At 54.1% G+C, this 25,669-nt stretch overlaps 6 protein-coding genes across 6 annotated transcripts; 3 read left to right on the top strand and 3 right to left on the bottom strand.

Moving 5' to 3' along the window:
- Nucleotides 1-1,958: 1,958 nt before the first annotated feature.
- B0T23DRAFT_32686 (uncharacterized protein) lies at nucleotides 1,959-6,532 on the top strand. Its single transcript, XM_062835576.1, has 2 exons — nucleotides 1,959-2,235; nucleotides 2,380-6,532. The coding sequence occupies exons 1-2, from the start codon at nucleotides 2,161-2,163 to the stop codon at nucleotides 6,289-6,291; spliced, it is 3,987 nt and encodes a 1,328-aa protein (XP_062697639.1). The 5' UTR covers nucleotides 1,959-2,160; the 3' UTR covers nucleotides 6,292-6,532.
- Nucleotides 6,533-9,572: 3,040 nt separating this feature from the next.
- Nucleotides 9,573-10,263, top strand: B0T23DRAFT_392540 (uncharacterized protein; the record flags this gene model as incomplete). Its single annotated transcript, XM_062838015.1, has 2 exons — nucleotides 9,573-9,717; nucleotides 9,776-10,263. The coding sequence occupies 2 exons, from the start codon at nucleotides 9,573-9,575 to the stop codon at nucleotides 10,261-10,263; spliced, it is 633 nt and encodes a 210-aa protein (XP_062697638.1).
- Nucleotides 10,264-11,360: 1,097 nt separating this feature from the next.
- B0T23DRAFT_32547 (uncharacterized protein) lies at nucleotides 11,361-12,352 on the bottom strand. Its single transcript, XM_062835511.1, has 2 exons — nucleotides 12,142-12,352; nucleotides 11,361-11,919 (listed from the first exon to the last, which is right to left on the bottom strand). The coding sequence occupies exon 2, from the start codon at nucleotides 11,873-11,875 to the stop codon at nucleotides 11,453-11,455; it is 423 nt and encodes a 140-aa protein (XP_062697637.1). The 5' UTR covers nucleotides 11,876-11,919; nucleotides 12,142-12,352; the 3' UTR covers nucleotides 11,361-11,452.
- A 693-nt stretch (nucleotides 12,353-13,045) lies between these two features.
- Nucleotides 13,046-14,844, top strand: B0T23DRAFT_32434 (phosphoserine aminotransferase). Its single transcript, XM_062835417.1, has 3 exons — nucleotides 13,046-14,204; nucleotides 14,262-14,454; nucleotides 14,519-14,844. Exons 1-3 carry the CDS (start codon nucleotides 13,285-13,287, stop codon nucleotides 14,693-14,695), a joined length of 1,290 nt encoding a protein of 429 aa, XP_062697636.1. The 5' UTR covers nucleotides 13,046-13,284; the 3' UTR covers nucleotides 14,696-14,844.
- Nucleotides 14,835-17,824, bottom strand: B0T23DRAFT_32430 (uncharacterized protein). The gene is made up of 4 exons (XM_062835415.1): nucleotides 16,866-17,824; nucleotides 16,483-16,646; nucleotides 16,272-16,424; nucleotides 14,835-16,212 (listed from the first exon to the last, which is right to left on the bottom strand). The coding sequence occupies exons 1-4, from the start codon at nucleotides 17,384-17,386 to the stop codon at nucleotides 14,993-14,995; spliced, it is 2,058 nt and encodes a 685-aa protein (XP_062697635.1). The 5' UTR covers nucleotides 17,387-17,824; the 3' UTR covers nucleotides 14,835-14,992.
- A 473-nt stretch (nucleotides 17,825-18,297) lies between these two features.
- B0T23DRAFT_32455 (putative cytokinesis protein sepA) lies at nucleotides 18,298-24,290 on the bottom strand. Its single transcript, XM_062835436.1, has 2 exons — nucleotides 20,183-24,290; nucleotides 18,298-20,125 (listed from the first exon to the last, which is right to left on the bottom strand). Exons 1-2 carry the CDS (start codon nucleotides 23,916-23,918, stop codon nucleotides 18,393-18,395), a joined length of 5,469 nt encoding a protein of 1,822 aa, XP_062697634.1. The 5' UTR covers nucleotides 23,919-24,290; the 3' UTR covers nucleotides 18,298-18,392.
- Nucleotides 24,291-25,669: the final 1,379 nt, after the last annotated feature.

Genomic DNA, 25,669 nt, shown 5'->3' with positions numbered 1-25,669 from the left:
AGTACGGAACTACGGATAGACAGACGCTTGGACGATATCGATCATTAGGGCTACTTCTACACTATGTAAAGATACGTGACTTTTCTACTTCGCCCTGTTCTGGTAGCCAAGCAGTGTCTCTTGGCGCCAAGTCGCTGGCTATCCTGAAACCACTTTTTCTTTCAACGCTTTCGTCATAACCCCACGATGCGTGATTCACTACATTAAGAAACTAATAGCACCGGTAAATCCAGCGCGCCCGAAAGGGGGCTTTTTTCTTCAATCCGTTTTATATTGGCCTGTGCGGGGACTGATGCAGCGGATGTGAAGAAAATCGCAGGTACTTGGGTTTAGTCGGCTTGCAAGATGCAGGTGGAAAAGATACGTATTGTTTATTTACAAATAGTCACAATGTTCATTCTCGCTTGGACGGATGGAAGAAGAATAACGGAAGGCTAGAGACTGTTTCATCCCATCGTGCTCGTTCGAGTTTCGAATCTGCGGGGGAGGTATTCCTTGTTTGCGTTGCGCGCTAGTATTTATCGATGGGCATGGCGGGATGGCTGGACGGATGTACGTAGGTTGCATGTACACTCGCATAAAACTCATTACCACAGCGATTACTTGCAGTGACCGGGCTGGCTGTACCTGCTTGGGTTTGAAGAAGCATCAAAGTATGTAGATACGGAGCAGGCCGAATCGTCTCGGAGCATCGCTCCAGAGAGAGCAAATCAGCGACAGGCACGGGCGGGATTCGTTTCTTGTTTGTCTATTTTCAAGGAAACTGGTTGTAGTGTATGGTAGTGTATGTATACGGTTGATCGACCTCCACGCGGCGGAACCCACACGTTCGGCTGACTTGCTTGACAGTCGAAGATTCTCCCGAGTTGAAAGACATTGCCCTAACACCGGGCTCCCTAGGAAGGTGACCCTTGCTCAGCATTTGATCCTGGTTGTGTTAGTGACTGTGGTCTCCAACTTCTCCAACCAAACAAGGGCAACCTACACTAACTACCACACATCAACTTGGCCGTTGCGTCAATCCTCTTGTTCCCAGAAAGATTAGCACCTTGCACCTTGCACCTTGCACTTCCCGATGCCATGGCCTCCATGTATGTACATGGTACACTATGCAGCAAGTGGTGCGCATTGTTCCTTGTTTGACCGGAAGCTTAACGGGAGGAAAGCTACCTTTCCCTGAAAGTACCTCGACGCTGTTTTGCGGGGAATATCAAAAAAGCCCCCTGTCAATCCCTTCAAGCCTCTGGCCGATTCTTGCTGCTTTGTTTAGTTGGAATTGGGTGGTTGGGGAGATCCCGCCCGCGTCCTGCGTCTCACAGACATTTTCAACAAGAGCTGAGAGGTGACTGAAGGGAGCCACTGAACAACAAAGCCACGCACAAGGGACGGGAACACTATACACTGCAACCTCAAACCGACAGACACAACCTTAGCCTCCCTGAGTCGACGTTCAGCAAGAGCCCGCCGCCCATAAGCTCACCAACTCGCGCCGAACCAAACCTACCTATCACAACCCTTGACCAGAACAGAGAGACGGCAAAGGGAACACTACTAGGTCAGACAGATACATCGACACGGCTGCCTGGGCAACAGACAATCCCATCATACTAGCCGGTGAGAGAATCGAATAGCGAGACAGTCCTTGTCGTCGGTTTCTCTCTGCCCGACCCGACTCCAACTCTCTCTCTTTCTCTCTCTCCCCTTCTGCACCTGAAGCGGATTCCCCATTTTTGCAGCTCCACCTCGGATGCCTCATACAGGCTTATAGCTCCAATTCGGTGTGGTCTGGATCCATCCCATCTTCAGCTGCGCCAGGTCTGTCTGTCTGTCTGTCTGTCCAAAGGTTTTTGCTTGGGTCCTGGTCCTTGGGCTGTAAGCGTTTGCTTTGCTTTGCTGTTTTCCGTCCGCTCGTTCGTCCGAACGCCTTCCTTGCTCCCGGGTTTGTTGCTTTTGCAAGTGGTGTGGGCCGACCGACATTTGTTGTTGACATAGCAACCAACCTGCACGGGAACTACCACCACCAGTCCAACCAAGCCTGCACCGCCCGTCCGCCGCCGCCGTGTGTACGTGCGGGCTCGAGTGCAGACGCCTTGGAGTTCCACCGCCCCTGACCTGCAACCCAGACTGACAGACACCTGCCCGCCGCGACTCGACCAAGATATGGTTCCCGCACCACCACCAGTCCCGACGCGGTTCCCTTGTTGGGTCCGGGCTGTCTACTCGTGGGGAGGAGAGGTGCGTGCCTACTAGACAGATATACTGCAATTACCTTCCTGCGGTCCGTCTTGCCCAGCAATCGCGAGTGCCAATGCTGCTTCCCATCCGGCTCCAACATCCAAGCTGTGACAGCCTGACTGACCGATCCTCGTGTGCTTGCAGAACAAACGCGACCTCGGTTTCATCGAAGGCGACCTAATAGAATGTCTCAACGCTGGCGACGGCTCATGGTGGACGGGGAGGCTATGGCGCGACAGGAGGGCAATTGGCGTCTTCCCCTCCAACTTCGTCGAGCTGATGCCCGAAAACTTCAGGCCGACAAGCAGATCCACGAGCCCCATGGCTTCCAGCAACTCGCCCAGTCCCAGCGGCACCCCGCAAAAGTCGAGGACCTTTCGGAAACCCTTCGAGGCCTACTCAAAGGCTCCCCATTATACGACAGCAAAAGTCCCCGAGACCTACAAGGATGGCTCTGTAAGCCGACCCCCGCGCGCTGGCTCGATTCGACCACGATCACGAGGACCCGTAGGGCACCCAGGAGGAAGAGAGGGCGGGCATGGCTACGGATATCCCCACGGCGGTCCTCATCCGCCTAGCCATGGAGGGAGGGCACCGTCACCGGCACCATTCAGAGCTGCGTCGCCGAATCCCTACCGAGCACCCTCCCCGGCTCCGTATCCGGTACCTATACCGCCGCCTCTAGCCGGGTCACCAGCACCGACAGGACCCTTCCGGGCAGCATCACCGTCGCCGTACAGGGAAGCATCGCCGGCACCATACCGCCCCCGAGCTTCGTCGCCCGCCCCATACGTGCCCTCCCCCGCGCCATACCACCCCCATTCGCACTCACCGTCACCGGCACCGCTCCGAAACACATCGCCATCCAGGTCACGATCTCCTTACAAGCATCAGCTGGATTACAGGGGAACACCACCAATCAGAGATGCGTCGCCAGCCAGAGCGTATTCGCCAATGAGAGCTCACTCCCCCGCGCCGCCATCGCCAGCACCCTCGTACAGGCCCTACCGACCTCCCCAGCTCCAGGATGGCCAATATCAGGAAGGAGGTCCCGGGGGAGGGGATTCACCGCCTCCACCGCCCCCTCCGCACCGCAACCCCGTTTCACGACATGGATCCAAAAACTCCTACAACGGGGACCAGCATTCACAATATCAACCACAATACTATGAGGATATACCAAGACCAAATTCCACGGCTCCATACAACCAGAGTTCCAATGGCTACCCAATGGCAAGGACACCTTCACCATGCCCTCCTTCACCGGCGGCATCCGGGGCTATGACTCCATCACCGTTGAGAGAGGCCATGGATGATGTGATGGAGCAGTTGGACGTGTTGAGCGGCGGCGGTAAACTTCCTCGCGATGGATCTCCGGAGCCTCTCGACCCCTGGGCGCCCGAGGCTTTTGAAGAAATTCACCAAAAATCGAGGAAAGCTCGGGATAAACGACCTCAAAGTACCATGTTAATCGACGAGGGATACGAAACATACAGTGGGACTGGCTCGAGCTTGGTAGGACCGACGTCCAAACCGCCCCAACCACAAGATGAGCCATCACGCCTCCCACAGTTAAGTAACTACGTCGAGAGGATGGAATCCAGGTTGAGGACCATGCACCAGCATAGCGCCAGCATGAATAACATTACTGAAGGACCCCCTCCTCCTCCTAAAAGTCCGTTCATGAACAGGCCAAAGTCATCAATCGAGTCCCGAGTGGCGGCAGACCCAAGGCTGAGGAAAAAGAAGTCATCATATGATATGGGACGACAGACTCTTGATCGAAGTTCGACCACCAAAACCACCTCGACTAATGCATCCGATGCCCCAAGCAATGTCACCTTTTCCTCGGCAACAACTGACAGTACTAATCGGAGTCTCATGAGTGGTGTTTCAGCGGGGGGCATAAGCGCCACAAGTGCTGGAAGCTTGGCTAGGAAGAATCGAATTAGGGCTCACAGTGCGCTCAGCATCCGGGAGGAATCCGACCGCCCAGAAACTCCGTTCACGGGCATAACGTACCACAGCAGCCATGCTTCGGAGAATGTGCATATGCAACCAAAGTCCCGTACCGACCTCGGCCAAGAGGACTCGATGGGTAACCTGGGAGGCCTTGTTACCCCAAAACCGAAGAAGCAGAACTTTATCAAGCGAATTCTCGAGTCCGCCAAGACCGGGGTTGCCAACAGCAGAAATAGCATTGCTTCTGCAGGGTCATCCTCACCGACGAAATCAGCGACAAATCCGCTTTCTGCTCTATCTGGAGGTCCGTCCCTGTTACCAGCGAAGAACATTGGGAGGGAAGGCATGGGCAGTGGTGTTGACTGGGTCCAGGTTCGGCGAGACGTCAACCGTTCCAACTCTTTGAGTCAGAACGAGCGTACGGAACGAAAGGAAAGATGTCAAATGCTGGACCATCCGGCTTTGAATCCCGTGGAGGAACTGTACAACAGCATCGATGGCGATGAGGGCGCCGATGGAATGCCCGTCCAGGAGCCCTTCAACTATCTAACTATTAACCTGAGCCAGGTCGACAAGAACTCCCGCTTTGTGGCCAGCCTGCCCCCCACCACGACAGCTGCATCGCTTGCAGCTACCTACGTTTGCCGACCATACCATAGCGATGTTCAGCGCCTACGTGCCATCTTCACCTGGGTTTCCGAGAAGGTTTGCTGGGAGGAGGACTTTGAGGGGCCTATCGACACGCGACGGGTTATTCACTCGAAGCGTGGATGCTCCGAAGAGTTTGCGGTTCTCGTTGCGGAGATGTGCGAAGCTGTGGGCCTGCATTGTGAGGTCGTCTGCGGTTATCTCAAGTCGCCCGGCGAGATCCCTGATGCCAATATTGTTCCCCGTCCCAACCACTGGTGGAATGCGGTGATTGTTGACAACGAGTGGAGGATGATGGATTCCTGTTTGGCGAGCCCGTCCTTCCCACGCCGTGCTCTGTACTCGAGTTGGAACAGCTCTCAAGCGGACCCCTGGTGGTTCCTAGCACGCCCTACCGAGATCTGCTGGACGCATATCCCCGAACACCACGAACAACAACACATCTGCCCGCCCGTTGCTCACGAGGTCCTGCTCAATTTGCCCTGTGCCTGCCCACCATACTTCAAGAACGGTCTGGACATGTTTGACTACAACACCTCTCTGATCAGGATCGAGGATCTCGAAATGGTGCACATCAAGTTCAACGTGCCAGCTGATGTCGAAATTGCCGCGGAGGTCGAGACTCGCGCCCTCACCAAGGATAACGACGGTGATGTCTTTGAGTCTGGCGAAGTAGTCAAGAAACGTGCCCTCGCACAGGCAGAGTGGTTCGGAGGCGTCAAGCGCTACACTGTCAAGGCCCTCCTGCCCGGCGACGAAGGCACCGGCATGCTCAAGATCTACGCTGGCAAGCGTGGCCTAATGCACAGCATCAAGGACATCCCACACCCTCTCGCCTTCGCTCTTCCCATCATCCACACGGGCGAAAACCCGCCCTACGAGTTCGTCACCCGCCATCCAACCCCTCACGCCCAGCGCCATGACCTCTACATCGTCCAACCGCAATGCCAGCGCCTCGCCCTCAACAATACATTCGTCTTCATCATCCGCCAACACCCAAGCTCGAGCTCAACCTCCGACGGCCCCATGTCCCCATCCATTACCTCCGGCAGCGCCTCTCCGATCCCCTTTCACCGCCCTTCCAGCGCCATGAGCATGACCTCGAGCGCAGCCGGTGGTTCCCAGCCCAGCACCACCGCCGGCGGTTCTAGCAACAACAGCAGCAGCAGCAGCAGCAGCAAGAAACCCGCCAAGCTGGCCATCCAAACCCCCGGCGGCAAGATCCTCCGGCTGATGAGAAAAGAGGACCGCGGAAACGGCAGAGGAACAGGCATCGGGTTCGGGAGCCGGGCGGCCGCGCAAGCAGCGGCCGAGCCGGGCGAGGAAGGGGATGGAGGCACGTGGGAGACCATCATCAAGTGCAGCGAGCGCGGTACATGGAGGGGACTGGTGTTGGCTGATAGGACAGCCAGGTGGTGCGTTTTCGCTGAGTGGGTTTGTCAGTAAGAATGGCTTAAGCCTGCCACTAGACGGTCCATGAAGGAAAGTTCCATCTGAAAAAGGCACTACCTGCAGGTTGGTTCGTGGTGGGCTAAGGGGACATCCGAGATGAACGGGTGTCTTGAAAAAAAGGTGATCTCGAAGAACGAGAAGAAAGGAGCACGAGCGGTGTTTTCGATTGGTTGACCTTGCACACATGAGGTCCTCATGTTTGTCTCCAATGTATGGCTATAATGTCGTATGGTTTTATGGTTAGGTTTTGATGAGCGCCGATTTCTTTTTTTCAATTCTGTTTTTTTCTTCACATAGGTGTCACATCGCATTGTTCGACCCTTGGCGAGGCGTTCAAGGGAAGAGAAACGTGCATAGCAAGCGAAGCGAAAGCCGATGTATGTTCTAGTTTTTGTGCTTGGGATCCTCACTCCAGATATACGCAGTATGCTCTGCTTGTTAGCTTTATTCATGTTGAGCAGGTGGGACTCACAGAGAGGGGGGAATTTGCGGAGGTCGTTATGTAAACCCTAGCTAACATCATCAGTTGACTGGGCATACGAAGAAGGGAAGAGGAGAGAACAAGAAATTTATGACTATACCCCCATCATTCTGATTTGAGTTGTAAACATTGACCCCCGACCCTGTGCTGTGAAGTCTGTCTGGTACACAGGCTGAAGTTGAGAGTAGTTTGGCGGTTGCTCCTGGGTTCATTCCTGACGACCAGATTCTGCGCTTTGGTGGGTTACGTGGCTTACGTCAGTGGTATGAATTTAGGCTGGGTGTCGAGCGCAATCGTGCCCACCTGTCTCTTCGGATATCTCGGTGACTGATCACAAAAAGTCTGTTTTTATATCGATTGCACACCACCTGTGGCTAGATCCGTCGAACACAAAGAGCAAGAATGGGGCGGTGTCTGTCAAGCTCTCACAGATTTCTCTTATCTTTGATTATTTCGTTTTCCATGATAAATGACGGTTTAATACCAACACAGACGACACCACCGGTTTTACATACCCTCGGCTCTACTTGGCCTATCCAGCTCATATATAAAAGCTCCTGCGGTGTACGGCATGTGCATGAAGCACGGTGTCCGGGCTTTGTTCCTTGGTAAAAAGAGCCACATAACATGATCTGCCCCGGCCGAGAATGGAGCTCAGTACTGAGTAGGTAGGTATCTCTAAGCTACCCTAATCGGCCAGAAGATCCCCGTCGTTGGCTGGGAGTGCTGGAAGGAGCGGAGGAGGGCTTATATGAGCGGGCGCCTTTGGGGTTGAGATTGGAAAGAGCATCGGCGAGTGCTTGCGCCGGGTATAAGACGGGATTTTCCCCACAAAGCTTTCCCTGTGCGGGGTATCTACAGTTGGGCCTGGCACGCCTTTTCCTCTTTCATCAAACAAGCCATTCATCAAGCATTTCCCTTTTCTCCCTGGTTCCATTTTCAAGTAAGATTCCATATGAAAACTATCTCAGGTGTAAGTTATCCGATCCTATGCCGTGGTACGAATTATCAAGTGATGAGCGAGTTCGGTTAGCTTTCGAAATTACATCCGTGCGAGATCTGAAAGTCTGTTCTGTGTTGCTCGATGAAGCGTCAAGAAGCTATAAGGGGCAATGAATATGTAGAAGCTCACCATACAATTTGACGGGCTTGTTGCCGCCCTTCACAACTCAAACAATCCCCCTAATGTCCGAAACTGGTTAACTCCCCCGTCCCAATCGCCTCATGGCGCCTAAGATGCCCAAAACACCTCTCAGCGCAGCATCCAAAGATTACTAAAGCCTGTACAAGACCACTTCTCCCCCTTTCTTTCGAATTCAAGTCATGATAAACGAGTGTCTGCAGGGTTGACAGTCTTCCACACCTTCAAAGCTGACATCCACTTGCAACATTATGTGTTGGCCTTCGGATAGACCGCAACTCGGAAGCCGAGACGGCATTTAAGACAAAATGATCTACCAAAGCTGAACACCAAATTTTTCGCCGATGTGGGTTTAGAGTGAGACCTGCATCACCGGTGCTGCGGGTTCGGGAGCAAAAGACTGCACTACCTCAACTCAGCTCGACTATTTCTTGCGCCATTGCTCGATAGGGCGACATGGACCGCGATGAATTTTTTCGCTCTTGTCAGTGCATGCTGCGATGGATGTGTTTGGCCAGCCAATTGCTCACGACTCCGTCGTTGAACAGACCCTTTTTTTCGTAATTGATTGATGGCTGGTTGAATGGTCGGCCAAATGCCTCCTCAGTGACGTCAAACTATTCCACTTACCTTTTCCCCGAACATGTTGGTTGGGGCCACTGAGGACCTTGCGGGGTGCTGATACCGGAGAATCAGAGATGGACTTTAAACACGACGGACCCCAGGTTCCTGGAGGGCAGATCACCTCACAGATTTCAATATAATCCCATCCACCCAAACTACTCAGTCTGAACCTAATCGTTCTATGGCCGAAAACGCAACAAAACCGCTGGTTTTCACCTTTGGCCGTGCCACCTTGACTTATAGCGCGCCTGATCTTCACAGCGCCTGTGACCCTCGGTGTCAGAGCACGCACGGTTCGCGACCAAGACCGACCCCTACCTCCGCGGAGTTTACGCCGTCAACTCATTCAATAGTGGTAAGTCGAAAGCCGGATGACTTACCCTCAGCCACTCGTTGCTCAACACTTGAACCCGAGACAATGGCATTCTGAAACTTCCCGGGCCATGAAGCATCGTTCATTGCTTGGTCGTCCTTGAAGGTTCAAGCATGGCTCAAGCAAGGATGTACAAGGAATTGCACTGCCCGTCCAAGCGACGGCATGATGCAAGCTGCGCAGTGTCTTTGGAAACAATACCATGTGCGTTCGGGTGGGAGCTTTAAACTTTTCCCACCGCTTTGGTTCAAAATTCTCTTTCTTGTACGGGAATTGTTCTTGGATTTGTCTTGCCTGTCTGTCGGTAAGAGCTTCCAAGTTCCCACTCTATTCTTATTTCATGGGGTTTCGGGGCAATCTCGTGTATCTTTGATTCACTCATTTCTTCCCACCTTATGATCGCCACACCAAGCGATATCGCATTACTTGTCAGGGGGGACTCGACTTCTCGAACCTCATAATGCGGGATCAACCGCCATCTCCATATTCACATCTGTCTCCAAGTTGGAGATTCTCGATACTTTTTCCTGAAGCCGAGCACAAGTGGCAAAGGGACAGGGCGATTACGCGTTGCTTGGCAGGACCCGGCAGAACCCGGGGTCGTACATAAAGATCATAAGACGTCCTGTTTGCACTACACGTGTACTAAATCCATCATGATGCGCAGTTTCACGCGCCACAGATTCTCTCGCCAGCGGGTTAGCTCCTCATCAACCATCGACGACATGTCTAGCCTCCGACCGTGTTCAAGCACATCGTCAAGGGGACGGGATACTGGGTTCCCAGAGCCCTTCAATGGAGGTGCGTAAGCATGGCATACCTATCACTGCATATTGGTCTTGACTAACATCATTATCAGACCGAAACACAACATTACCACACCCAGAAGCCAATCTCAGCCCTAACGCTACCCTCGGCGAGGAAGACATCTCGACGGAAAGGGCACTAATGCGGGCCCGAAATTCGTTCCTAAAAGACCCGACTTCAAGTCCCAATAGCGCCGAAGGGTTTATGGACAGCATCAAGAACATGGAACGTATGGCTCGCGCGGCAAGAGGTGATATCAGCAAAACAACACCAGACAATGGCGCGACATGGGTGACAACACCAACAACAACGACAGCAGCAGCAGCAGCAGCAGCGACAACAGCAACATCACCAGTAAAGGACAGCGAAAGTGTCATGTCCGCATCATCAGGTGGCTCAGGCCCTCGACGACTAGAGACCCCGTTCGTGAACCGTGCACGGCCGCTGTTCTCACCGGACTCGCCGGAGTCCAGAAGGAGCACGAAATCGACGGGGAAGAGGGCATGGTTTGCCAGGAACATATTGGGCAGGTCGCCTTGAACGACGGGCTCTTGGCTGGGTTGACGAGGCTGTGCGGGTGGCTGATGTTGCGGTCTGGCCGTGCTTGGCACAAGTCATCCAGAGGACGATGGTGATATTGTTCGTATCACTCGGCTAGGGCGGAGTGATTCACCAAGACGATAGAGCAATGTCGAGCGGGGTCGGGCGGGCCGAAAGCTTTAAGAGTCTTTCTGCATATTTTCTTGTCTCTTTTAGCGCGGAGTTTTTTTGTCCAGGGTTGCATAACATCAGGATTTGGGTTGAAGGAGTGAGGGAAAACGGTAGCATTGTACAACACATTACAACACATCACAGAACGACCAGAGACGAATTTCTTTTGTATCGAAGCATTCGAAGGGAGCAATAACACTTGGGTTTATATCTGTTTAATTGATGGGGTATTGATTTTATAAGGTGTGGAGGAACTGTGAGAGTATCGGCATGAAGCTGGGCTTTATGGCGGACCAAGATTGGAAGAGCAACTTGAGAATTCTCAACTCGGCCCTCTCCAGTCCAAAACAGGGAATTGTGCAGAGCAACTATTACCTCCCATACACGGCTTTTACCTGGAAAGTATGGTCGTTCCTAATAACAAAGCCCATTGCTTTCGCACTCGATAGCTAGAATCGCGAAGGTGAAATATCACATCTTGTCTTGCTCGCCGCTAGTCAGCGCTATAGCATATGATTATATTTATACGATTCAATCGGTGTTTGTTTGCACCTTTAGTAACTAGGAACTCCTGGTATACTGGACGAGATGTCTTCCAAGTTGCCTCAAACCTCTCAAGGACTCAAAGAATGGCTAGATACGAATTGGAAAGGAGCTAGCAAGATCCCATACAGTGTATATCATTTGGAGAAAGCATGTTCACAGCATGCAAATATCTAGGGAAGTTGACTCGAGGTCTCGAGCTGACAATATCAAACCGGTTTCGGACTGTATAAAACAAAATGCCAAATAAATCGAAACCGTTGAAACGTTGATCTGTCATGCTCATTTTCCCCATATCTGCAACTGATTCAGCCGCTTCCATCCTTCCACTACTACAACGACGTCATCGCTCCTCCTCCCATGTGGTTTCTCATTTGACCCGTTACCCACCCCCCGTGTCTCCAACCCCCCCAATCCCGTCTTTCCTTTCTTTCCTTTTGGTTCCTCCCAACGTCTTCCATCTGAAGCTCCCCCTCTAACTCCCCCGATAAGTAGAATAACTATACGGCGCCAACAGGAGCGGGACATGATAAGTCTGTCCCTCCTCCACCCTAAACACCACCGTCACCTCGGGGAAGAAGGTCTTATCCTCCCCACCGAAATACCCTGCCGTATCAAAGCGCAACATCCATCTCGACGGGCCCTTGATGTCGTTGACAAAAACGTCTTCCAGAGTGTAGACGGGGACTTCGCCCGAGGAGAGCGCGGAGGAATAGGGCAGCCAGGTCTTGATGCGGCCGTCTTCGTCGGTTATGGATTCAAAGGTTTTGCTGGGGGTTTGGGAGGTGGAAGAAGAGGTGGAAGAAGACAGAAGCTCGAGCTTGACGCGCACCGAACGGGCCGGTTGGCCGAGGGAGGTGTCGAGGATGTGGCACGTTATGCGGTCTTTGGTTGCCATTTTTTCATACAATGATTTAGAGTTCTCCTCCTGCTCTTTAGGGTCTCGAAACAATTATGAGGTCAGAAATGGCTCCGAGAGGTGAAGAGGTGCGATGAGTTTGAGGTGAAGTGAGGTTTGGAACTTATGGGGACTTTTGGAGGTGAAGTTGACGGACAGGGGTCTGAGTGACAGCTGCGCCCAGCTTGGGGGGGAATGGTGGGGCATGAAGCGGGGCTTGTTCTCAGCGATAAACGCGTTACATATGTGAAAACCAAGGGACAGACAGGTACGTACGTTGGTGATTGTTTTGGGGGGTTCTGCTAACTCTTCAGTGACTTCCGTTTTGACTTTGATGAAGAGCTCAAGTCACAGATTCATCAGTCTCAAACCTAAGATAGAAGAAACCCCGAATCTTTTTGTATCATTTCAAGGTGTGAAGTCCGCTACGACGGGACGGGGCGTCAACCGACACAGCCTCCTCGTTCCCGCCGCACGGCAGCAGCGACGATGGGGAACCACCACTGGGGCCGTCGGCGGCTGCCGTGCACCGCTGCAGCTCTCAGGCGGAGCTAGCTCCAGCTCCAGCAGGGTTCCCATCGTGGTTCCCATCCCAGTTGTGCTACTATGTACATGCTACATAGTCTATGTACCTACCCACCGGCATTTGGAGAGCCATAAGCCGTAAATAGAAACAGGGTGCTGAGAAACACTGCCACGGTCCTGATGATGCGGTACTTGTGTGGTTCCCTTCGATGGCTCAGGGTGCCACACAACGCTGGGAAAGAGCCAATTCGACGTGGAAGAATGGGGAAGCCTAAAATGGGGGTGCCACGAAGGTCTCATGCTGTCACAGAGAGGGAAGGATGGATATGCAATCTTTTAGCGACCAGAGTTTGAGTTCCATGTTTGATGTCGACATGTCTGGGATGAACGTGACAGGAGATGAATATCGAAATTGGGGGCACCCTTGCAAAGTGGCCAGGGGAGGACCACAACATGTGTAAAAACGGCCCCACGATGCGGCGCTTTCCCACCCCTGTAAATATTTTGCGTATGACTGAAACCTGGGGAACGGGGTGTGCAATGAGTCACGTCATTTATTTTGGACAATGAAAGCCGACACCGGGCATATACCTATTGTTGAGAGTCATCAACATCAATGAATAGGGGGGGGGGGCGGGGGGGGTTCGTGAGTGATTGAAGAAAGAGCTGAAGCGGGAGTCACTTAGGTTTGGTGACACTCCGATTCCGCCAGAGGCTTGAACCCTGAAAAAGGACTCGAGACTTGGGAAGCCAAGGCGAAGAAGAGTGGAGATGTGCCAAACTTCTAGACTCTTTGAACTCTTCACTGCACTGTCTTTGCACTTAACAACTCAGACTTGTCTTAGATAGTTCATATAATTTTTTAGTCTCAGACACATATCAAAATGCCTTCCCGCGCGGACATCACCTACTTCGGCGCCGGCCCTGCCGCCCTTCCCACCGACGTCCTCGAGACCGCCGCCCAGGCGCTGCTCGACTACCAGGGCACCGGCTTGGGTATCGCCGAGCACTCTCATCGCTCCGAACTTGCGGCCAAGATTATCAACGAGGCCAAGGCCGACCTGGCCACCTACCTCGGCTTCTCTCCCGAGCAGTATGAGGTTCTCTTTATGCAGGGTGGTGGCACCGGCGAGTTCGCTGCCTCCATGTACAACCTCGTTGGCGCCTGGGTTTCCCGCCAGCACGCCGCTGTCCAGAAGGAGCTCGGCGAGGGTGCGGCCGCCGATGAGGCCCAGGTACTTGCCGCCCTCCGCCAGCGCGTAGAGTCCGGCCTCAAGGTTGACTACATCGTCACCGGCTCCTGGTCGCTCAAGGCCTACCAGGAGGCCGTCCGCCTGCTCGGCCCCGAGTACGTCAACCTAGTGTGTGACGCCCGCACCATCAACGACGGCAAGTTCGGCAAGATTCCCGACGAGAGCACCTGGAAGCTTAGCAAGGACGCCGCCTACGTCTACTTCTGCGACAACGAGACCGTTGATGGCGTTGAGTTCCCCAACTTCCCCAAGATCCTCGAGCCCAAGGAGGACGGCACCGGCCCCATTGTTGTGTCTGATATGTCCTCCAACATCCTCTCTCGCCGCATCCCCGTCAACAACTACTCCCTCCTCTTCTTCGGCGCCCAGAAGAACCTTGGCTGCACCGGTGTCGCTGTTGCCATCCTCAAGAAGACCTTCCTCCCACCTACCCTCAGCCAGCCTAGCCCGGCCCTGCTCAGGAAACTCGCCCTTCCTATCCCTCCTATCGTTCTTCAGTATGAGATCATTGCCAAGAACAACAGCTTGTATAACACGCTGAGCATCTTTGAGTAGGTTTCTCTTGAACTTCTTCAGGGGGCGTGTGTTCCAGGCTAACAAGGTGATAGTGTCTACATCGCGGGCCAGGTCCTCAAGAAGCTCCTCGCCACTTTCCCCAACGGTGTTGACGGCCAGCAGGCCCTTGCTGAGAAGAAGGCCGAGCTCATCTACTCGGCCTTGGAGGCCCATCCTGAGGCTTACAAGATCGTTCCGGACAAGTCTGCCCGTTCCAAGATGAACATTTGCTTCCGCGTCATCAAGGTGGGTCAAGTTTTTCCGGTGCCGGTTGCTCTTTGTTGAGAGATGGGCTAACATGTCTTTCCAGGGTGGCAACGTCGACGAGGCCGAGAAGGCTTTCCTCAAGGAGTCCACCGCCATCAACCTGACCGGTCTCAAGGGCCACCGTAGCGTCGGTGGCATCCGTGCTTCCAACTACAACTCCATTCCTCTGGAGGGTGCTGAGAAGCTGGCCAACTTCATCCATGAGTTTGCCAAGGCTTAAGCTACGAAGTTTACCTAAACCAAAAAGAAAGGTATACAAATCTAGAAATATGGGTAGGGGGGTTTAGGAACCGGCATAAAAGTCAGCTGGAAGGCGCAACATGGGATGGTATGGGATAGCGGGGAGTATAGGTGTCGGGTTCTTCGACAACAAAAAGTATAATACACACCCAATTTCAAACGCGATTGGGATGGATACCCCCATGACACAGAAACTCATCTTCAAAGGCCATTTCATTTGTAGCAGCCACTTCCCCGGTTTCTTTCTTTCTCACCACGTCATCAACTGGGCCCTTTCTCACTGCCCATCCTTTTCAATAATGTCCCTCAGCCATCTCGGCACTTCAGGCCCCTTCTCCCATCCCTCCAAATACCTCTCCTTCCCCACATCCTCGCCCACGGGCTTCGCATAAATCCCTGTTACATACCACCACTTTTCCCCCTTCTCAATCCTATGCTGCAGCGTCGGAATCGTTGTCCTACTCTCCACCAAATTCGAGTTCGGATCCGCATTCACGAGCATCGCCTCTCTGCCCCCTCTTGTCTCTTTCTCAATTTCTAGCGCTCTGATCCCCACCGCTCCCGCCCTCGACACCGCAAACGCTCCCTTCTTGGCGGGAGCCCAGGCTTCGGGAGTGTTCAGGTCGTAGTTCCCGATGAGCTTGGGGAAAGTGCCCTCGCATTTCTCTGCGTCGTACAAGTCTAGGTACCGACCGTCCGGGGTGCGCTCGTTGAGGATCGCGAACGACCCGTCGGCCGTCATCACCTCGCGCCCCTGAGCGTGGATGTGGTGCACGCGCAGGTGCCAGTTGGGGGCGGCGGGTGTGGGCGGGAGGAGGTAGGTGGTTATGAAGACGTCTGGGTAAGGTGTCCAGTCGGAGATGAGCACGGGGTTGTTTTCATTAGAGACAAGACGGGAGGTGGACAGTCGGCGAGTCTTCCAGTACTCGCCTCCGTCATCAGAGAATCCCAGTTGTGAGGCCAGGGCGTATTGCTCGAGCGTGAAACAGCCCGGGGGAACCGAATAGCCAAAGGCGGAGGAGTAAGCGAAGGCGCCGTACTTGGCGTGGGTGCCCTTCATCGGGTAGGAGCAGGCTTGGCCAGAGGAGAGAAGCATGCAATGGCCGCCGAGGTTGCTCATGATGTGACCCGGTTGCGGGAGCGGTTTGACGGCGGGGATGACCGGCCACGGGTCTTCTTCGGAGGAGGTCCAGAAGGGGTGCGTTTCGGGCACGGCGAGACAGATGAAGGCTAGACAGGCCCAGTAAGGGGAGCCGGGGCTGTTATAGTTCTCGGCCATGTACATATTGGGGTAGGAGTAGCCGATGGTGAGCGTGCCGGCGGGGCTGAACATGTTGTCTTGTGTTTGCCACCATCGGAGATGGCGGAGGACGATACCTTTGACCATGCCCCAGGTGAGAGGGGCGGGGAGCTCGACGTCGGCGTAGGCGAGGGCGCCCCAGAAGGAGACCATGGCGAAGCGGTAGCCGACACTTCGGCCAAAGGGGATGGCGCGGCCTGGATGTTGGTTTAGAAATGTTTCTCTTGGATTGAACATGACCTGAGTGGTCACTCACCTTCTTTGTCATAGTAGTGTACCAGATCCAATGCGGCAACCTGTGCCCTCCTCTTAAACTCGGCAGCCCGTTCGGGCTCATCTTGGCCAGCTAGTTTTGCATAAAGTAGCTGAAGGAAGTGGATGGCAAAGCTCGAAGAGTAGTAATCCATTTCTTTGACTTGTTGTCAGCGTTTTCTCCTCCATGGGTAGGGCCAGGTGGCGCAACATACGATGAATACCCTCCGGGCCATCATTAGACCACCCATCACCGCGGTAAAACGTATTGAGATGCTCGATATCAGCATCCAATCTCTCCTGGGAGAACTTTCCACCATTCTTCTTCAATCCAAGGTTGGCAAAGACTCGGAACCACAGCCAATTAGTGTTGGGCATGCTGTGAACACCCACTGCAGTTAGCATTCTCCGTTTCCTTCCTTCCTTCCGTCCTTCCTTCCTTCCTTCCTTCCTTCCTTTCCTCCCCCACTCGCCTCCTTCCCTTCTTCCATTTCCACATATACCGTCGGTTCCCCCTTCCCTTACCAAACTGCCTCCCCACTCCTCGGCTCTCACCGCATCCCAAGCCCAACCAAAAAGAGAAAGAGAGACCACTTACTTCTTCTCATTCACACTTTCCCCAAGCCATCTCTCAACCCCTCTTTGCCCCGTCTCCCCAAGTCCCTCCCACAACCCAGGCACCACCGCCAGCGCAAACCCCAACGGACACATCTCCACCATCCGCTGATCATTGTCCCTCGGCCACCCCCAAAACTCTTTTGAAGTTTCGTCAACCCCGTTCCTAATCCCCTCGATCCACCAATCTTTGTGTTCATACTCCCCGCTTCCCGCCAGCAAACAAGCCAGTCCCCAGAGTGGACGGGCAAGTCCCTCGATTTCGGAAGCGGTTTGGTCGAATCGGACGGCGGTGGCGCCGGGGATGCGGATGCGCGATTTGAGGGGCGAGAAGAAGGGGAGGAGGGGGTCGAGGAGGGTGCGGAGAAGGGACTGGACGGAGGAGCGGGTGGAGAGGGGGTTGATGAGGGAAAAGGGGTGGGGGGTTGAATGGCCGAGGAGGAGGCCGGGGACGCCTTCCGGGGTCGTGGTGTTGTTGGTGGCCAAGGGTTTGTTGGTGTTCATGTTGGTGCGGCTATTGATGGGTATGATGTAGTGTAGGTATGGTAAAGAGGTAGGCGTTCACGGTCTTTGGCCTCACCCGATTGTTGGAACACTCGATAGTTGGAAGGTAAGAAACTCTGGAGAGACTACCGACGTGACAACAACAAAACAAACCAAAATAAAACAGAAAAAAGACAACGAGATAACATGTACAGGAAACGGGCACTTCCCGGTATATCAAGCTGGATGAACGATACCACATGGTCGCAGTCCATCATTACCACCCACCACCACCTCATTCCCCTCACTTTATCTCGCGGTTCATTATCCCGAAAGGCCTGAATATGTAACCATCACAACTTGATTCAAAGATAGTGGAGCCATTGGCGCCTGGATATTATGGTTCAAGGTTCGGATAAGGGACAGGCACTCAACGGTAATCGGGGATTTTCCGCAGGAGCAATCTGCTGACGAGGGTAGAATGATAAATCAGGCTGCTCGCGGCTAAAATGCTTCTTCCCCCTTGCCGCTCGCTAACTGACAAGTTGGGGAGTGCGTACATAGGTGGAAAATGGGGGATCGCCGTAACGACGTAACATCTCGCCTTTTATGGGGCATCCACCCCCACGAGGTAAAAGAGAGCCAAGAGAGTTATTCCATGAATCCCCGGAAAGATTGGCTTCAAGTGATGATGGTCACCTACCTATTTGAATCTTGATCACGGACAGTACAGCATTCTACTTTTATCCACACAATCAGCTAGAATTCTTGAGCTACGGAAAAGCCATGGTATCAAAAACATCTTGGTCCTCAACTTCTACTTCAACTCCACCCTAAAATGGCTCCTTCTCAGTAGACATTACGTACTCTTTTCAATATGAGGCTCTGTTTGTGCACTATCGGGACTGCGTTCTCCATTTTCGACTTTGTCAAAGCTTGCATCATGATGCTTGATGTGTACAATGTGCAAACAGAACTTGATAAAACTTTGAATGATACAGAACAAGCGACATGCAACATCTCCTCATCATCCTGTTGTTTCTTTACTTTCTTCAGGATTCGTGTCCGTCGCCGGCGCCGTAGGTGTAGTCTCAGTCTCCTCCGATGCCTCGGCACCCGTCGCTGTGCCTGGTCGTGGTGATGACGGCCCATCCGTCTTGGCTTCGGCAGCTGAAAGGTCCTCAGCGCTAGCTGAAGGCGCGGCTTCTGATCCATCTGCCGCTGTTGACTCGTCCTTCCCTTCCTCCCCGGCCGTGCTAGTCTGGGCTTTTTCTCTCCTCCGCCTTCTCATGTTCCTCTCCTCTGCCGCAGTCTGTCTCCTCGACTTCCTCAAACTTTCCCTCTTTTCTGCATCATCTTCCGCCCCATCTCCACCCTGGAAGCTTTGCAGCAATGCAGCTGCGCGTCGAGCGACGTCGTCTTCCTCCGCATCGGGAGCCTCCTTTGTTGGTGGTAGGGCATCGGGGCTGACAAGACCGTTGCCGGCGCCGTCGTCGTCCGTGGTCGCGGATGCAGCACTCTTGCCAGTTTGAAGGGCAGCCTCCACCTCGGGGATTTCGTTGAAATCTGGTACTTGTTGGCCTGAAGCGATGCGGACTTGATGTCGGTCCTTGAGACGTGCTCTCCTCCTCCTGTCTCTTTGGTCTCTGGTTTGCGGAGCAGCCGCTCTGAGCTTCTCGAGTAAACTGTCCATCGCCCCCGTACTCGTTGGGCTTGCCGGTCCTTGTGCCTCGCTCGCTTGCAAAGCCTTGAACTGGGCATTCTTGCGTTTCATCGATGCCTCGTTCCGCTTACGCTGCTCTTCCAGTTGAATGTTCTTCTCGCGCGACCTCTTCCACTCCGTGATGAACGACGCCAGCTTGGAAAAGAATTCGCGACGAGCATTGTCGTCTGACGGGTCTTCGCCGTAAAAGACCATGATGTCGTTGTATGTGCGCACCATCTCTTCCAGATACAACTGCATTTGCTCTGCCTTGAACCGAGCATCCTTCATGACCCTCTGCACAATCTGCGACACGCGATCCTGGGGATGGAACTTCTTCGGATCGGAGAGATTGCCTGAGTCAAGAGACATTTGCACGTTCTTGATGTTGTCGATATACCTCTTGGCATCAGCCTGAAGCTGTTCGATGTTGATCTTCTGGGCCGCAATAACGCCCTCAATGTCCTTGGCGAAATCTTCCCACTCTGGGTATTGCTGGCGCACAATACGTTCGACGAGATCCGCAAGCGTCGATTCGTTCTTGTCGTCCTTCACCATACCGAGTCTGGCAAGGGAAGAGAGTTTGAAACCGCGGGCTTGCTTGTTCGCATCGTTCATATAGTTACCGATATCCAAGATGAGGCCGAGTACGTTCATAAGGGACACGGAATCTCTCAAAGATTCGGACACTGCTACAACGGCGCGCATCTTTTCGGTAATCTCCTCGTATTCTTGTTCGAAGCTGCGAGTCAGTGCAAGGGCCCTCATCCTACTCTTCCAGTAGTGATGAAGTTCGAACGCCGTATACAGATATATCTGATCCTGTCTGGTGAGCTCGTTAGGATCCTGTTCTCGGGTATCTTTGCCGGCATCTGGTCCAGTCCAGTCCTTGCTATATGGTGCCATAACTTTGGCAGTGTTATCCGAAATGTTACAAAGATCATCCTTCTGCAGGAAATCCATGACGACGGGGTTGTCGAGCACGTCTTTGTCGCAGTGAATGATCATCTGCACCACCTTCTCAACAGGGAACTGTGAGAATTTGGCAAGCGCGATTTCTGTAAACTGTTAGCGTGACGCTTTCATAGAGTTGTGGCTCATCATCCGTTTCTTACCGAATGCCTTGCGCAAATCGTTGGAGATGATCTGCTTCTTGTCATCCTTCTTGGCACCTCCACCGCCAAGCTTCTTGATCTCCTTCGCCATGAACAACTTCTCAACTTCGTCCAGAATACCCTTCTTGCTGAGCTCATGATACTTTTCTTCCCTCGACTCAGGGGACGGTGTATGTGCCGCCCAGTGCGTTGCCAGTGGCGTGTCGACCTTGTCCCAATGGAAAGCCTTGAGCTTCTTCTTGGGCCGGACGACAGGTAGCCCAACAGAATTGGTCGCGGGAAGCCCGGCGTTCTGTGCCAAGAAGCGGCCCGAAGCAGGACCTGGCATGGGAGGAGGTGGTGGTGGTGGCATACCAGGCATACCAGGCATGGGAGGGGGCGGAGGTGGAGGTGGTGGCATACCAGCCATACCCGGCATTGGCGGAGGAGGTGGCGGCGGCGGCGGCGGCGGTGGACCACCAGCGCCAGGCATCGGAGGAGCAGCACCCGGAAGGCCTCCTGGCGGCGGCGGCGGCGGAGGAGGAGGAGGAGGAGGAGGAGGCGGCGGCGGCGGAGGAGGCCCGCCCGCACCGGGAATCGGAGCTGGGGCGCCCGGGAGGAAGCCAGGGGGCGGCGGAGGCGGAGGCGGCGGGGGTGGTGGAGGTGGAGGGCCCGATGCCGTGGCTGGTGCAGACGGTCCGGTAGCATCGGTAACTTGAATTTTGGGAGTCTCGGTATCGCTGGGTGTGATGGGTGTCTGGGACTCCATGCTGGGATGCGAGGGACCGGTTGTAATACCATCTCCTTCCTCGGAGTCGCTGGCATCGTACCTTTTGACCTTCCCAGTGAGTTCGTTGAACATACCATTGGTCTGCTTGGGGTCCACGACAGGCCTCCTGATCTTGACCACGCGAGGCTTCTCGTACACGATCTCGCCGTCGTCCCCGATCTCGACATCGCTCTCCTCTAGAACGTCCTCGACATGTTCTGACCGGGAACCAACAGGCTTTCTGGGTATTCTGGTCGACCTCTTCACACTGCCAAGCATGCTGTTGGTGAAGTCCTTGGGTGGCACACCCTCCGGTGTGTCGTCGCCAAAGCCATCCATCTCCTCCCGAAGAGCTCGGAGCCTATCCGAAGGGCCGATCACTTCGCCCCATACTCTTCCTTCAAGCTTGAACTGCGTCTTTTGGCGCTCAATCTGCATTTGCAGGCGCTCCAGAAGCCTCTCGCGATCGAGGATGCCTTGCATGCGGGCCACGTCTTCCTCACCAAGCTTAGCGTTGCCCTTGGAGGCGTTGGAGGCAGCTACATCTTGAGCGTCGCGAAGCATGAGGTACAGTTCGCGGGTCTCTAGCTCGTAGCGTTGCGCCTCCTTTGCCCGCAGGGTCTGCAAACTAGCAAGCTCCGACTTGAGACCCTCAGCACGCCTTTTCTGGGCCTCGATGAACATGGCTTGCTCATCAATCTGCTTTTGTAGCTTAGCCACCAAACCATCTGCTCCCAAGGCCAGTCTCTCCTTCATCTCATCCCTCTCCGCCATAGCGGCATCAGCTATCTGCCGGGCTTCGAGGGCCTCATCTAGAGCTTGACGTGCTTCAGAGTCGGTATGGAGCTTATCTAACAGACTTTGAACGGTGAAGTTGAGACTCTGCTTGAGGTCCATGTCCGGCAACCGGCGGTCCATAGCTACGTAGCTGAGCATGGAGTCCACCAGCTGGAACATGCGCAATCTCTCCTCGCCATCATTGTCCCTGATCAACAGCAAATGCTGGAGAGCAGATACAAAGTAGTCCTGTGTCTTGGTTCCATTAAGCCGCTGCTGTATAGCATCTACAATTTGTACCGGGTCGTTGAGGTCCTTAACCTCACCCTCGATACTATCTTTGATGCTGCTGTTCTCACGCTCGAGCATATCCTCATAGTCGATAGCTTCGTTGGAGCGGAACCGCTCGATTTGCTTGTCAATCAGCTCATACTGAAAGGCCTCCATCTTGTTCAGGATACGCCTGATGCCACAGGCCGTAAACTGAGCCCGAATGTGGATGCGCAGCTGCAGGTCCTTCTCAGGGGCATCGACCAACATGTTGACCAAGATGAGGGTAGCAACGGCGTATTCCATAAGCAGATTCTCCATGCCAATGCCACCACTTCGTACCTCCTCACTAGCACCGACCAAACTGCCCATCTTTCCGCGGCCGTCGACGGTGACCTCAACAAGACGCATCCAAGCATCGAAGCGCCCGTTTTCGCCTTGCTGGGCTTTGACGACGTCCATGGCCTCGATGACCTTGACATGGCCCTTGCCTTCGCCCCAATGGCAGAGGAATGTCAGGACTTCGCTGACAAGCTTCCGGGTGGTGAGCCGAGGTGATATAAGGGAGGTGGCCAGAGCCACAATAACCTGTTGGTGAGCTAGCGCATCGTCTGCGCCAAACTTGTTGTTCATAAGAGCCTTCAAACACTTGACAATGTCATATTCTCGGTCCAGGTTCTTATCCAATCTTCCATTATCCGGCTGAGCAGGTCCATAGGCAGTCTTTCGGTTCATCTTTAGCAGGACATTGGTCAAGGCGATCTGTCCCTGACAGTCGATGAAGCGCTTGACCCAGCCGATCTGCTGTGTCCGAAGGTTGACTTCGAGTCCTCCGAGCCCTTTGCTGTCCAGGGCGTTTTCCATGACCTTGCGCACATACCACTCGGGGCTGCCTTCGTCATCGGAAGATTGGGTAATATCGACATTGCTGTATTGGCCAATCTTGGCCGTCTGTCTGCGCTTCTGTTCGCCCTGCCACTCGGTGAGTCGATCCTGGTAAATCAAGGTCCATTTCTTCGCGGCGGGGTATGCGATCATCTGGCGCTTGGCCTGGTCCGGGAGGTTGTGCCATCCTCGCTTTTGCATCAGGTTTATGAACATCTGTTCAATCACATTGTCATCGTCTGGCTTGGGAAAGTTGAATCCTTCGGAGCCCTGGTGGCCGGCAGCGACCTTGGTTAACCGCTGGGTATCTCTGTCCTTGTGGGCATGGGGAGAAAGGTAGGAAGACTGAGACGAAGTACTAGGGAGTCCTATCCTGGATGAGCGATGGCTGATTCCTGGGGCTTCTTGGTAGTGTCCGTCCCTACCTGAGTAGATGCTGGCATTGTCGCCCGAACTGCGGGTTGTCATGTACGAGTGGCCTCTGGAATTGTACCCGGGCAAACTGCTCTCTCTCGGTGGTCCCCATTGCTGAAACTGGGCCTGGCGGCCCGTGGAGGCCATGGTGATGTTAGTGGTAGCGAGAGTTGAGCGCGAACTTGATGCGCTGGGTGACTGCCCATTATAGGGGGAGCTTGGGCTTTGGTCGATGGTAGGATACTGGTGGAAGTCACCGGTGCCTTTGTTTAGGTGGTGTGGTACTAGCTCTCGCCTTAGGGGCATTTGGTCGGGCCTGGGAAGGTGGTCGAGGGCGATGGGGGAGCGATTGTCGGGGGAAACAGGGTCATAGGGGATCGTCGTGACGACCCCTGCCGTCATGTTGAGGCCAGATTCGGGCGTGTCGGGACGGTCCAGCGATATTACAGACGAGTCCCGGTAATGGCGCGAACTGCGTGCGGTATGGGTGCTGACGGCGTCGTTGTCGGCGGCAAGGTATCGGCCACCCTCATCGCTTGCGTTCCGTTTGTCGGCCTTGTTCTTGCCAGTGGCTCTCGAGAAGAAGGAGGAGGCCTTGCCGCTCGAGGAGGTAGCCCTCCCATTCTTGTCGTGGGAGGACATGGCGCGGGACGGGATGTGTGAAGCGGCCGCTTCGCTACCGGCAGGGCAGTACACCAGAGTACAGTCCCAGCAGCGCAAGCTGCCTACGTGTTGTTCGGGGGTGGTTCCTCAGCAATAGGCGAGCGGCTATCGTGGGTATCTAGATCGCTGTAGAGGGGCGTCGAGGGGTGTCGAGGGGCCGGGCCGGGTCGGGTCTCGTCTCGAGGCGCGGAGTGGGTAGTTGTATGGGCAATCAATGCGCGGGTGGGTCAATTGGTAAATGAGTGCGTTGGAATGGATACGGAGCAAATGCCGTCAATGGACTCGGTGTCTGAGGCCCTGGGTGGATCGCATCATGTTCTTTGCGGGCAATAACGGTTGGTGAGCATGGCCTTCCTGCTGCATGAACCGGTGGTGTTTTTAGCATGAGGTCAAGTTGAGGCGTTCGGAGGGTAGCCGTGCCCGGGCAAGCTTTTGCGCAGAGGCGGGCCTCGAGGTAGGCTAGCTGCTAGCACTGCTAGCTGGTGGGATGAGCGCACTCGGACGAGATGTGTATGGATGTGTGCTGACCCAAACTAGACTGCATCGAGACCGTGTTGCCAATACGATCCAGATGGGAAATAGCCCGATCTTCGAAGGGAATGGAACTGAAGTGAAAGTCAAAGGGGTTAAGTCGCAAACGTACGGGCGGGCGCAAATATCCGTACCCGCGTCTGTCCGTGTAGCGTAACCGGCGAAACCTGGAGATACCTAGGTAGGTAGTAGTGTAGGATGTCGTCGACTTCGACTTCTGGATCTCGTGTTGGAAATATCGATGGATAGAGTACTGTAGTTACCTACCTAGTATGTAGTGTACTGTACTGGCGACCTGGCTGACGGCAAGGAGGGGTGATGAGTAGGTAGGAAGGTAGGTTTGCGACACTCACAGCTCGCTCGCTACCAAAAGTGCTAGAGTACTTAGATACGCCGAGGCTGAACTAGGAGAACAACAAAGTCCCGTTCGTTGGTCAAGCTTCGTCAGGGACGGACTCTCCCGTTCGAGGGGTCTGGTGGATTTGGCCCAGGTTGTTGGCGGTACCTAACTTTGGGGTGGAAGCGCGCGCGCGCGTGGGGCACTGGAGGGCCTGTCTTGGACGGGCTTAGTTACCCACTCGGACGAAATTGAAGGTTGATTTGAGATCGGGCGGCAAATGAACGGTGGTCTTCTATGAGCGATGATTGGGAAAGAAAAGGAGCAATGGCAACGACGACGGGTGGAGCGTCGTCCGGTGGTGGCTGGCTCACCCGCGAATTATCAGCTATAGAGACAAGCTCGGGAAAAGGAGAGGCAGAGGCAGATGACCATTCAGAAGTTACAGCGAGACTGAGGTGAAGTGGTTGAATGATGAGCCGAATGAGAGATCACTTGAGAGAGTGAGGTTGGGGTTCCTTGCCGTCAACAACGCTCAGCAATCGCAGGGGCAACTCCAGCATGGCGCGGGAGGGTGCACCGTGCACTAGGTCTGAACAGCTGCACCCTGATGTCTTGAATCACAGGCGGGGAATTTGTTAGTGGTCAAGACGCAGGGACTGTCCGGGTTTCTTCCGTTCTTTCATTTTCCCATCCACCATCCGAAACATCCATCTGATGAACCTAACCGATGGTTCATATAAAGTGATGGAATCACAAATCGGCACCGAATAGGATGAAACTAAAACCTGGAAAGAAACTCAATCAAAGAAGCTTATCAACCGAGTACTGAAAAGGCCGCTGGTCAACCTGAAACGATACG

This window comes from Neurospora hispaniola (assembly GCF_033458365.1).
Source record: "Neurospora hispaniola strain FGSC 10403 chromosome Unknown B0T23scaffold_1, whole genome shotgun sequence".
Taxonomy (NCBI): domain Eukaryota; kingdom Fungi; phylum Ascomycota; class Sordariomycetes; order Sordariales; family Sordariaceae; genus Neurospora; species Neurospora hispaniola.
The sequence above is the reverse complement of the archived record's forward strand: the minus strand, read 5'-3'. Positions and strand labels throughout refer to the sequence as shown.